The sequence below is a fragment of the Chrysochloris asiatica genome, unplaced genomic scaffold (genome assembly GCF_000296735.1).
Source record: "Chrysochloris asiatica unplaced genomic scaffold, ChrAsi1.0 scaffold00092, whole genome shotgun sequence".
In the NCBI taxonomy this organism is placed as follows: Eukaryota; Metazoa; Chordata; class Mammalia; order Afrosoricida; family Chrysochloridae; genus Chrysochloris; species Chrysochloris asiatica.
In genome coordinates this window covers 5,211,483-5,225,412 of record NW_006408610.1, presented here as the reverse complement: position 1 = coordinate 5,225,412, position 13,930 = coordinate 5,211,483, and the positions used below count along the sequence as shown (strand labels likewise).

Genomic DNA, 13,930 nt, shown 5'->3' with positions numbered 1-13,930 from the left:
AAACTATTAAACAAGATCTATTCTATCCTCACACCATCCTAACAGCATGGAAGGCCAGGTCAAAGTTAGAACTTTCCAGAAACCACCATGACTGTCCCACAATGAAAAACCCCAATCCACATCCAAGCTCCATCCCAGAGACACAGCAACAGAATGGTCCCTCAGGACAGACCTAGAGAGGAGGCCTGCACAGGCCCTGGACGTGGACTTGGGGCTGTTTGGTCAGGGACTCCTGGGGTCTAGAATGCAATTTAGAAATGGTTGGTGGAATCTCACAGTGTGGGAATGGGAGCCCCCCTGTCAAGTGTGGCCCTTCCTTGTCTAAGTCTCAGAGCAGTACCCTCAGAGGGTCTCAAATGTCTACTCCACATCCCTACCAACTCAGACAATAAAGTATCAGTGCCCCGAAAGTCCCCTCCATGTGGAGGGATTAAGAAGGAGGTCTTGTCCCTGCTTGTCCAGATCTCCCAGTTCCGCTAGTTGTGGGGAGGTAAGTCATACCCCACAACAGGACTAGGGAACGTGTGTAGAAACCTGCAGCCACAGAGGACACTTAGGTCACAGTGGGGAGTCCAGGGGAGGAGCTGAGCCCAGGCCCTAAGATACTTCTGAGGAACCAAATGGCACAGAGCATGCATGTGGCCACAAGCATGCTGCATCTCTTCTTCCAGCCCTGGCTTGTCTAGGTATGGGGGATTCTACTTATGTTTTTCCCCATCCATGGATGGTACCAATCTCAAAGCATCTCTGTAAGTATCCTGAGTTGTACTCTCTCCTCAATGGTTGTTATGAGTTGGCAGTAAGTTAGACTTTTTTGGTATTGGGGACCATGCAAGTAAGTCTGTGGCCAGTCATGTGACTCTTAGCCCACTGGCTAAGGGGCTTGTCAGGATAGGCTGTCTTGCCTCATTGCAAGGGGCTCCAAAGAAGGTCAACAATACTCTTTCCCAGCGGATAGGAGACAACCTTCCTTTCTCTTCTCCTTCAAACCCTGAGATATCCCACTCACTAGTTCTGTTATTCCCAAACACACCAATGACCACTGAAAGTGATGCAGCTGGGATCAGATGTCCAGCTGTCTCCATGGCCATCTCCACCTGGACATGTCCAAATCTACCTCTCCACATCTCAGAGGCCACTGTCATCATTTACGTAGTACAGCAAAAGCCACAGAAACTCAAAAGCCCCTCCCAAGTCCCCTGTCCTCGCTGGCTTTCCTCAGATCCTTCACTTCCTAAGCTGTTGTTGTTATGTGCCGTGGAGTCGGTTCCGACTCATAGCGACCCTGTACAGGGTTTCCGAGGCTATAAATCTTTATGGGAGCAGAAAGCCTCATCTTTCTCCTGTGGAACAGCTGGTAGTTTTGAACTGCTGACCTTGTGGTTCACAGCCTAATTCGTAACCACTATACTACCAGAGACACAGCTCAAATTCATCTACCTCACTTCCATCCCAATGTTGTTGTTGTTAGCTGCCATCGAGTTGCTCCTGACTCATAATACCCATGTATACAATGGAACAAAACACTGCCCGATCCTGAGCCCTTCCCATGATGAGTTGTGGACTGGACTGGTATGATCCATAGGTTTTCACTGGCTGATTTGTAGGACTAGATTGATGGGCCCTTTTTTCCTAGTTTATCTTAATCTGGAAGCTTTGTTGAAATCTGTTACTCACCAGAGCAACACACAAACTTTCGCTGACAAATGGGTAGTAGCTGCACATGAGGACCACTGTCTGGGAATCAAGGCCATGAAAATTCCCCCACTGAATTTTCACCACCTCACACCACCATTATTCCAATATGACCCTATTCTCTATGCCCCAAGATGACTGCCCAAGCATCTTAAGGTCTCCTTGCCCATCCAATCCATTCTCACCCAAGCAGCTCCTAATTTTAAAGACATAGATCATGTCACTCCTTGCTTTAAACCTTCCAGTGATTTTTGGTTGTATCTAAGTATAATTCAACTGCCTTATGTGGTCCTCAGTGTCCTGGCCCCAGAGTACCTACCCCATCTACCTCCACTAGCCCCTTCTCAGTCCCCACCTCCACCCATCCTGGCCTCTGCCCAGTCCTTGAATGGCCCAAACCAGTTCTTACCCCAGGGTCTCGTTCCTGGACTTGATAGTGCATCTGCCCACTATGTCCTTTCTCTAGCTCCTTCCCATCGCTGTATCTCTGCTCAAATGCCACTTCCAGAGAGAAGCCTTGGGAACCCCTGTGTCAAGTAAGCAGTGGCCCTCTCTCCCTCACCAGGATTTCTTTTCTTTGTGGATGTATCACTATCTAACATGCCATTCATATATCTGTCCACCAGCCGTCTGTCTGTTTGTGGTACTGTGGTGACTTGCATTTTGTTGCGATGCTGGAAGCAATGCTACAAGTATTTCAAATACCATCAGGGTCACCCATGGTGGACAGGTGTCAGCAGAACTTCCAAACTAAGACAGACAAGGAAAACAGACCTGGTGACCTACTTCTGAAAATCAGCCACTGAAAACTGAACAGCTCATCTCATACTGCTTTTAGAGGTTCTCTACCTTCTTGTCCAATAAGTAGTGCCTGGGGTCTTAAAATCTTGCCAGTTGTCATTCAAGAGATAACAGTTAGTTGGTCTCTAGTCTCCTGGAGCAGCAGAGGCAGAAGGAGACCCAGGAACCAGAGAAAGAAATGGAGTGCAGGTCTAATTGCCTCTATAAACCTCCTTTGCCATGAGACCAGAAGAAATGAATAATGCCCAGTTACCATCACTAAATGTTTTGATCAACAGTCCAACAGATGGATCTTGATCAAAAGGAGGAACACTGTGGTACAGAACTTCAAATTCTTACCAAAAACCCTAATTGGTACACTGAAACTGGAAGAACTCCCGAATTATTGCCTAAAAATAACTTTTAAGCCTTGAACCAAAACTATCTAGTGAAGTCATCTTTAAACTAAACAACAATTTAGTACATCTGGTAGTGTAAAGGTTACGAATAGGATTGCTAATCTCACGGTCAGCAGTTCGAAACTACCAGCTGTTCCACAGGAGAAAGAAGAGGCTTTCTGCTCCCATAAAGATTTACAGCCTCGGAAACCCCGTACAGGGTCGCTATGAGTCAGAACCGACTCCACAGCACGTAACAACAACAACAACAACAATAAATGAACAGCTGTAACTCTCGGACACAGAAGAGACCTGTAGGGGCAGAGCTGAAGTTAATGGTGGTGACAGGATATGGGTAGGGAGAGTAAGAATAATGACACAATGCACAGTCGGGTGTAATCATCATCAGTGAACTGTACACGCAAAATTGTTGAATGAGTCCGTGTTTTACTGTGCACATTTTCACCAAAAAAATGTGTGCATTAAAAAACACCCTTGAGGATCCTAACAGAGCACAGTCTGAACTGCTTGTTAGGCACACATCATCAGAAGGGATCAATCGTGGAAGGACACCTTGTTTGGTGAGATGAAGGGTTAGTGAAGACAAAGATGACTCTCAGAGAGACGGAGTGTCATGGCTGCCACAAGAGTAGATTTGAAAATGCCAGCAATGATGAGGATGGTGAAATGCCAGGCAATATTTCATTTTACTGTACGTAAAGTTGCCGTGGGTTGGAGGAGACATGAGGGCACGCATCTGCCTATCTACACTGCCCCATGAAGGAAGGCAGGGGTCTGTCAGATTTTTTTCATGTCTGTTTCCCTAGTGCTTAGCACAAGAAGGCACTCAGAGACATTTGTCAATTGCCTGAATAGATACATGTATGCCTACATGAACAAATGGCATCATAGCAGAGCAAAAGGAAGTTTCAGGCCACTTCCTGAAAGTGTCTCAGGCGGCCACTGCCCAAGGTAGTTGTTGTTTTCTACAAATCATTCTGAGTCTTCAAGACAGAAGCATGAAGGTTGGCACATTTTAATGTTATGTCTTGTTTTTCTTTTGGTCCCACTTACATTTTTCTTTTCTTTGTAACTTATTTTCTGCCAAGATAAGGTCTTTGTCTAATTTTGCCTTTATCGTGAATGTGGCACGGAGCACGTGGTGGGAACTAGGAGCTAAGAAGCGTTTACTGGTGAAGGTGACAGTGATGGGGGATGGTCCACTACTCTATACAGTGGACTTAGAAAGGAGTACCCACTCTGAGCAGATGCAGTGCGCAGGAACCTGTCTTTGCCTTTTTCTTTCAGGTAGACACAGACTTCTGTATCCTACAGAAGGCGTGGGGGTGATGAGGCTTGATAGTGAAGGTGATAAAGGATGTAGATGTTGTTGTAGTGGTGGGGTGGGGTCCTAGTGTGGTGCTATGGGATACAGTGCTGGACGCAAGGTCGCTTTGAACCACAAGGTTGGCAGTTCAAACGCACCATTCATACAGATTCGGAACCGACTCAACGGCACTTCACAACAACAACAGTGGTGGAGTGAAGGCAATTGTGAGGAGTATTGTGGATGGTTTTGAGACTCTTTCAAACCAAAGGGGTCAACATGGCAAGTTGGAACTTCCTATGAAGAGTTGGGGGTTATGGTCATATCCATTCAGGCCAGGAGGGGATGCTAGATTGTAAGGACATTCACCTCACCCCAACTACTAGACAGCCCACAGCCTGGTTGCTGAGGGGCAAGGCTAGAGGTTGCTGGGAGAGGTTGCTAAACATTTGTCTATCCTCACTGAGCACTAGGACCACGGGCCACCTACCAGTCAGCTACACTGGGTAAATATTTGTCTTGCTTTTATACTTCATTAAAACCCCATTTATGATGTTGGTTCTGACTCTGAGCATTGCACGCCTAAATTCCCTGTGCAGGTAGCCTTGGTAGGCTCACTTTCTTTGTCCCACACAGCATTCAAGGGAAACCCTGCTCTGTCTGTAGGCAGCTGCTCAACCTCAGTGTAAGGACAGAGCAATAAGAAATCCATTTGGGCAGTTGAGCCTCAGTTTCCTCATCTGTGGAATGGGTCAATAACTCCTAGCTCCCAGGGTTGTTATGAGAGGTCAGGTGAGATAATGCCCACAACTGGCACATAGCAGATACTCAGCACATGTTGATTCCTTTTCATCTCTGTCTTTTCCAGTCCTCAAATAAAGAGTTGATTTCACAGTCTGAGGAGAGACCAGAGATGTAGGGCCAGGTCACACAGAGTTTCTCTTGAGGCCTCTTCTTGAATCCTGGATGATTTCCCTCCTGAGCACTTGCTTTCTCCTGAATAAAAGAGAACCCATTTCCAATTGCATCTCAGGAACAAGAATTCTTGCAGGACAAAACTATCCCAGGCCTAACAGAGTGGTTGTTGTATATGTATCCAGGGAACAGTCTGGAAGCAGCTGGACTGCGTGCGGATCATGCTTGGTACCTTCTGGGGCCAGTAGACAAGGCCAGTTCCTGTCCCCCATGATCACTCCTCAATGTTACCCCTATTTCTTAAAGATGCCAAACCCTAGATCCTGAGAGAGATGGAGAAGTTGAGGCCTGGGGTGGGGGACAGGCTCATCGGAGGCTGCACAGCCCTGGCCTCCCGGCCTCCAGCTTGCCTTCCACTGCGCCAATGAGCCAGGGGAGCTGAGAGACTTCTGGGATGGTCGCTGGAGGGCTGAGCCCTGCAGGCAAACACCCGAAGGGGGGCAACCGGTGGTTTCTAACAATAGCCTCTGTGCCTATAACAAGCTCGCACCTCGGAGGGAGGGAAGAGGCTGGGCTGGGAGAGCCTTGGGAGGCAGGATGCTGACCTAGTTCACCCAGGGTGGGGCAGAGGCTGGAGTTCTCCAAAGTGGTGGCCTTCACCTGCCCCAGCCCACCTTCCACTCCTCCTGCCACTAACAGGGAATCTCTGACTCGGGGGACAGACTGGGCTGGAGGAGTAAGAGTCAGAGCCTGGGGGATCAGAAGTATAGCATCTCCAAAGCTTCAGCAGGAGATCTTAGGCAAGCTTTGTCCTCTCCCGGAAGCAGGCTCCTCAGCCCCCACCCCGGACTTCCTCTTATTGGTCCTGTCAGATTTGAAAAAGTCCAAAAGAGCAGCTAACTCTCCAAGGAAGACTGGAGCTGGGGGCAGTGTATAAAATGCCTCAGAGAGCATCAGCGCATGCCCGGCAGCTGGGAAAACACACAGGGAAATGGAGGAGAGACAGGGCAGGGCTTTCTCTACTAACTACTCATTCATCAGATCCCTTAGGGACCTGAGGCTCAAAGCATCTTCCTGCTGCTGCCCCACGTCTGGCCAAATCTGGGAGGCCGAAAGAAGCTCCGGAGTCGGGGGCAGGTCATTAAGAATCTAGAAACAGGGTTCCCTTGGGCCAGCTGGGAAACCCCAATCCAATCCCAGGGGCCCAATAGGAGCCCTTGGCTGGACTATGCACCCACAGAAACCAGTGCAAAGCAATTTCCTTCCCAGTTGGTAGGAGAGATAAGGGTGGGAAGGGAGAGTGGTCCCTTCCTGCCCACGAGACTGGGTAGAATGGTAAGTCCTTATGGTTCCTGTGGCCCCTGCCGACCCCAGGGAAAGGCAGGTCCTGAACCTGTGTGACCAGTTCTGGACAGTCCAAAGGGCAGACAGGCCAGAGAGACAAAGAGCACAGGAGCCCTGGGCCTGAGCTTTCAGGATGCAGAAACAACAGATGAGCTTAACTCCTATTCCAGGGTCCACCCTGCCCAGTCAACGGCAGCTCTGCAGAACTCCCACAGCCAAATGCAGAGGCTAGCCTCAGAGAACAAGGTTGGCTCCAGGGAGGATGGGGCCTGGAGACAACCGAGCTGTGGGGTCTGTACAAACAGAAGGTCACAGGGTTCTTGGGGACTCAGGACACTAGGTTGGTCCTGCATAGCCATCTAGGATATGCCTGTCAGGGAATTCTGGGAAACATGCCATTATTCCTTCTCCACACCCGGAGTGTCCTCAAGCAATGTTTCCTCTCAGCCCGAGGGGCTTCAGACATGCCAACGTCTCTCTGCACCTATGTCTCACCAATAAAAACCAAACCAAGTCAACCCCAACTCCTGGTGACCCCATGTGTGTCAGAGTCACACTGTGTTATCTCTGCGTAGACACAAAACTCCAGCCTCTAGGGCATATTAACCATCTGCACCACCTAGAGACTCCAGATGTGATCTTGTAGGATAAGCCCAGAACTGCTCATCACAAGGTTGGTGGTTCAAACCCACCAGCTGCTCCTCGGAAACCCTATACAGGGTCGCTATGAGTTGGAACCGTCTTGACAGCACTTAACAACAAGAGACTCCAGATGACCCACAAGTACCTCAAACTGAACCTGTCAAACAGAACTTCTCACTCAACCCTTTCACCCATCCACTGCCTGCCTTCCCAATCTCAGCTGGGAGTCTCCCCTGTCCCCTTTTAGCTCCAGTGCCCCACACAGGACAGAAACAGGATGAGAATTCAGTGAGGGCCCTGCTGAACTAAGCCAAGCCCATTCACTCGAAGGTACATGTCAGCCAACAGATGGAAAGATGACAAACCGTAGTCATTCTCCCTTCAGGTTGTCCGAGGAACTGGAAAATACATGGAATGAGGAACCAGAGGGTCTACATCAAAAATCCTACTTTTAGGGCAGCGGATCCTCTGGCCCTCAGTTTTTTCATTTGATGTTGTTGTTAAATGTGGTTGAGTCGGTCCTGACTCATAGCAACTCTGTATAGGGTTTCTGAGGAGTGACCTGTGGGTTTGAACCGTCGACCTTACAGATCAAACTGACCTTGCAGGCCAGCGCATTATCCTGCAGTACCACAGGGGTAATAGAGTCTGCCCTTTTTCCTTTGTCAATTAGGTATGAGGAACTAACGAATTAATGGGTAAAAATATTCAAAAAAAAGTAAACATGCTGTAAAAGTATATTGTTGCTGTTGCCTGCTATCAAGTCGGCCTTGAACTCATGGTGACCTCATGTACAACTGAAGAAAACACCGCTCAGTCCTGTGCCATCCCCAGGATGGGGTGGAGATTGAACCGCTATGATCCATAGGGTTTTTCTTTGGGAGTAGGTCTTTCCTCCTACTCCAGCCTAGTCTGGAAGTTCCACTGAAACCTGTTCAGTATCCTAGAACTTTCTAGAACACCCCAGCCTCCATTGGCCGACATCTGGTGGCTGTGCATGGAATGTACACTCTAGGAATCAAACCTGGGCCTCCCTCGTTGAAGGTGAGAATTCTAGAATTATTACGACACCTGGGTACAGAGGGACATTTATGTAACAGCTGTTTTGCATCAGGCTCTGTGCTAAGGCTTAATTGACAAAGCCTCATTTAACCCCCATCAGGACCTTTTAAGGAAGGCACTGCTTGTTCCCATTTTGCTGATAAAGAGACTGAGGTTCAGAGAAGCAAGGTGGCACCAAGGTCACATACCTAGGCAGGGTGGACATGGGATTTCAACCCATGTATTAAAGGTATCAGTCTGCTTGCAAAGCCTGTGAGCATCCTGCTACGCCAGCAGGGACTGCCGCACTGCTAGGAGACAAAAGCACTAACTAGCTAGGTTCTTTCCCAGCTCTGTCACAGGCCTGCTGCGTGACCTTGGACAAGTCATTGCCCCTCTGTCAGCAGAACAATGCAAATACTCCAAGTCAAACAGAATTTCTGCAGCAAAATGATTCTGTAAAGCTGGCGTTGGCATTTCTCCTGCGGTACATGTGCTCTTGCTGTCTCTGGCCTGGATCTGCCGGAGCCCTAACCATCAGTCATGGGTATAGTGTGCCGGGGCACAGGCTGCTAATGGGGGGTCGGGGAGAGTAGGGGGGGATGCTTTTCATATTCTGATTATGGGGACTTCTGTCCAATCAAGCCATGCAGGGGGAAAAACACCCTGGAGAAACTTCCCCAGGTCACAGCCCACTCAACATCCCAACGTGGGCTCACTGAGCAGGTACCTTCAGGCTGGCCTGGCCTACTGCTGCGCTGCCAATGATAGACAGTGCAGGTGGGTGGAAGACACAGACCAAAGCCTAGGTAAGGTCATCCTTCCTCCCACAGACTGACTGCAGGCTGGTTGCCACGAATGATGTAGGTTTGTCCCAGTGTTGGCCCACCCAGTTCTTTTGCAATGATTGGTTTCGTTTCTTCAATCTGTGCTCTGCTCAGAGCCTCTGGGCCCTGGGCTTCTCTGTGCTCTCACTCCCCATAGCTGGGACCTGTGGCCTGCCTGCTCCAGGCTGTATGGAGTGCTGGCACGACAGTGTTAGCTGAGGTCGAGTTGACCCCTGACACACGATGACCCCATGTAGAGTGGGATCAGACCATTGTGCTCCATAGAGTTTTCATTGACTGATTTTTGGATGTAAACCACCAGACAGTTTTTCCTAGACTGTCTCAGTCTACAAGCTCTGCTGAAAACTGTTGAGCATCACAGCAATATGCACGCCTCGGATGATAGCAAGGTGGTCATTGTGCACCGGCCAGGAATCAAACCTGAGTCTCCCAGATGGGAGGCAAGAATGCTACCACTGAACCAGCTTCTTGGTCTTCATTGGGACAGCTCTGGAGTGTGACCTCCACTCTCCCCAGAGCTCTGTAGGACTGAGTCAAAGTCACTTTCTGTGGGACTGTGGTTGGTAAACTACCTTTGCTGGACTTGCGTCCCTTCCCTGCCCCTCTTTCCCACCTCCTTACCAGATTTTCCTGGAAACACTTGAAAAAAAATTTTTCCATGCAAATCCTCATCTCAGAGTCTGCTCCATAACAACCCAACCTAGCATAGTTGCCAAGAAAGTTTACACAAAAATCCAGATTTCTGCTTCTGAGGAATCTGGAGACCTAGCAATCCTGGGCCCACTCCCAATTGGCAAAAGTTAGCTTACCAGTACAGACAGAAGGTGTGGTTTCCAATTTTCCTTGGTCCACCACATCCCTATTGTACCCCAGCTGGTCCTTCGCATCCATTTACATTGTCTGTGGGCTTATGAATTCTTAACCCTGACAACAGAGTGTACTGGTTAACAATGCAGGCTCAGGGGTCAGTTAGCTTAAGTCCGTATTTTAGATCCACCAATTGTGAGACCTTATCTAAATCACTTAATGTTTCTGTCTTTCAATTTCTTCATGAGAAACCTGAGTACTTATATGCATCCATATAGTACTCTCTATGTTTGTTAAGGGAATGAAATGGGATACAGTGTATAAAATGCCTTGTACAGTAGACAGCACACAGTTAGAGGTCATAAAATTACTAATATTTGCCCTCTTGGACCAGGTATGCCTGCTACAATCCGACAGCCCATATCCAACTATCTGAGATTACCTGTCAACCCTTGAAAGATACCCCTTCCCCTATGAAGGTTTAGGTAGATTGGGTGGGTCTGACCACTCACCTCCTCCCACTGGTGAATATAGCGAATGAGTCGGGAGAGACGTAAGAGACGCAGGAGACTGAGGATCTTGGTGAAGCGGACAATGCGCAGAGCCCGGGCAGTCTTGTAGACCTCGGAATCAATGCGTGTCTCCACAATGAGGAAGATGTAGTCCACGGGAATGGAGGAGATGAAATCCACCACAAACCAGCTTTTGAGGTACTTCATCTTAATCCGCTGTGGGTCTAGGATGATCTCTGTGTTGTCCTCCACCACAATCCCTGTGCGGAAGTTGAGGACCAAGTCGATGAGGAAGAACGTGTCTGACACCACATTGAAGACAATCCAGGGTGTGGTGTTTTCATCCTTGAAGAAGGTGATGCCCACAGGAATGATGATCAGGTTTCCCACCATCAGGAGCAGCATGGTCAAGTCCCAGTAAAATCTGTCCAAAGACACAGGGGATCAGTCGCCAGGGGAGTGGGATCATAAGTTAGAGTTAGAGAGAAAGCTCCAAAGGAGAGCAAATGTGTGAGAAGGCTTGGGAGCTTCTGAGATGCTCTGGGAGATTAGACACATCGGTAGAAGGGCAAGATGTGGTGACTAGAAGATACAGGGGAAGACACAGCAGAAGACTTTTTCCCCATTAAAGTTCCCTCTGCCCTGCCATCCCTGATGACGAACCTCCTACTCCCATCCCCATCTCCAATGAGAGGCAGGCTGAAAAGCATACCATGCAACAGCATCCAGATAGTAGTGACCGGCTGTTTTAGCAACAAGACCAGTTTCCTTCACACCACCCTAAGCTCAGGCCAGCCTTCCCCATCCTCTCTGAGGGTCAGTCAAGGCCTGAGACAGGTGGTCAGGAAAGGTGCCTGGGAGGCTGGAGGCTCTGTCACTGACATGTTGTGTGCTGTCAAGCAGGTGTCGTCTTTTCTTTGGGCCTTAGTTTCCCCACTGTACCACAAGGAGTGGAGCTCCAACACACATACACACCTATTATTCTGACCTGGCTTCGCCCACACTGCATTTCTGGTGTTTTCCCTAGACAGATTTACATCCTAACAGAGGCAAGGAGATGGTGACAGCATCAAAGACAGGAAGTATTTCAGGTATCAACCACCCAACGCAATGAAGTGTAAGTAGACCAGGGTTTCGAGCATCATTTCTCCTAAGACCTCAAAGAACCTACATGTCCATCCTGAGGGGTCACAGAGCCTCTGAGAAGTTGTGCAATGTGAGGAGATTTCAAGCCAATTCACTAGGTCAGTATTGGGATGTCTACCTGGTAGCGTAGTGGTTATGAATCGGGCTGCTAATCTCACAGTCAGCAGTTCGAAACTACCAGCGGTTCCGTGGGAGAAAGATGAGGCTTTCTGCTCCCATAAAGATTTACAGCCTCAGAAACCCTGTACAGGATCACTATGAGTCAGAACCGACTCCACGGTACATGACAACAACCACCACCACCTGGCCCAAGGAGCTCTGGTAACATAGCGATTATGAATTGGGCTGCGAACTGCAAGGTCAGCAGTTCAAAACTACCAGCTGTTCTGTGGGAGAAAGAGGAGGCTTTCTGCTCCTGTAAAGACTTACAGCCTCGGAAACCCTGTACAGGGTCGCTATGAGTCAGAACCGACTCCATGGCACATAACCACCACCACCACCTGGCCCTGCAGGGCCCCCTCTGGAGTTTGGAGATAGGACACAGAAAGGTACATTCTTGCTTCTAGAAGGTGTGGTCAACAATTTCCAGGGTCCCTTCCCAGTTACCAGCCACTCCAGGGACAACCAAGGGCCTACCCTGCAGAGTGGTTTCCCTCTGCTATTAATTTAGATAGTTACACAGTAGCAGATACAGATTTTAAGTTGGGAACAAATGAGCATGTCTTCTCCCAAGAGAAATCGCCTTCCATCCATCTCTAATTCTCCACTGCTGGGAGGTCAGGAGGAAGTGGGAGAAAAAACAGACAAGCTTTCCTCTAGTCTCCAGAGGTTCCTACTTCAAATCTAAAGTGCCTTTGCTGAAACCATTCTAGATTTGAAGAAAAAAAAAAAAAATACTTCACAACAAATTGTTTTGTCAGTGAGCCTGAAAATGTCAGAAGTCAAGGAAAGGGCAGGTCCTGCTTCACTGGAGGTGGGCAGGCAGCTGCCCCACATCACACAGCTCTGGGAAAGGTAGCTTCCAGAAAGATGTTGCTGTTGTTACAAAGTGCTGTCAAGTCAACTCCAACTCATAGTGACCCTGTATAGGGTTTCTGAGGAGCAGCCGGTGGGTTTGAACTGCCGACCTTGTAGTTCACAGTCCAGTGCTTATCTTACAGCACCACACCAGGAGATGTTGTTGTTGTTAAGTGCCATCGAGTCGGTTCCGACCCATAGTGACCCTGTATAGGATCTCCAAGGAGCTGCTGGTGAGCTTGAACAGCCAACCTTGAAATCTGGCGCATTAACCCACAGCGCCACACCAGGACTCAGCTCCCTGAAATTCCCTTGAAAGCAAACTCTTCAGAACCAGAAGACAGGACCTCACGGGGTTAAAGCTTCTTATCCTAAAACTGGTTCTAGAAGGTCAACTTCACACCTCCCCTAATTCTACAGTCCACTGCCCTCTTTCCAGCTGCAGTACCTGTATGTCAGCTAGGAGAACCCAGCCTAAATCCCAACAATATTTCCAGCCCATTGCCCAGAGCACAGTGCATCCTGCTTGGAGTCGTGGGCACCAGGAGGATGGTCTCAGCTCCTTTGGGGCACTCTCGAACTGGGTACTTGCTCCACCAAGTCTCGTGCACATTATTCAAAGACAGGGGCGTATACTACCAGCTGCCACGCACAGGTGTCCCCATTCACGATCCAGTGTGCAAACACCCCTTTACACACACTACTTTCATTCCTTTTCATTTAATCTTCCAGGTCAATGGAGAGGCCGTGAAGGGTCATGTCACCCTCTGTACATAAAGCTAATAATACCCCCTGGGCTGTAGGAGTTTCTAAAATTAACAGAGCAGGCACAAGGTGGCTGGGAATGCTGACTCGGGCAGACCCACCACTCAGGCGGATTTCTTCACTCTCCCCAGCTCTAGTTAGCTCAATTACAGACCAAATTCGAGACAGTAATTAACAGAAGAATGTTGGCATTTACTGGTCTTCATAAAACCAAATTACATGAGGCAAAAACACCCATTTCCTTGCATTCTGATTAATCGTTTCAATTGTGAGTTTTCAGATACTCAGGGATATTTCTGGGGTTTGGTCAAGGTTAAAGTGGGAATACCAGAATATTCATTCCCTCAAATCATGAATCCTGGAGCATCCTGGAGCTGGTCCAAAGGCAGCAGAATCCAGTGGTAAGAACCACGGGCTCTGCATCCAGCTGGGGTTTGATTCCTGGTTCCATCATTTCCTAGCAAGTCATTTAATCTCTCTATCTCAGTTTCTTCATCTGCTTAATGGGAATGAGCAGGAGTGATATAAAATTAAATAAATTGTTAATTATAATGTGTTTGGACCTATGCCACCATCCATCAGTTTGTCAAGCTGTGGTGGCTTACATGTTGCTGTGATGTTGGAAGGTAAGCTACTAATATTTTTAAAACAGCAGGGTCACTGTAAACTAAGGACAGACTATGAAGAAAGGCC

The 13,930-nt window shown here is 48.5% G+C and overlaps 1 protein-coding gene across 1 annotated transcript in view; it reads right to left on the bottom strand.

Moving 5' to 3' along the window:
• HCN4 (hyperpolarization activated cyclic nucleotide-gated potassium channel 4) overlaps nt 1-13,930 on the bottom strand; it is a 55,432-nt gene that overhangs the window by 14,128 nt on the left and 27,374 nt on the right. Inside the window, exon 2 of the mRNA XM_006866509.1 lies at nt 10,310-10,733. Coding sequence (XP_006866571.1) covers nt 10,310-10,733 — 424 coding nt within the window. The remainder of the gene's footprint in view (nt 1-10,309; nt 10,734-13,930) is intronic.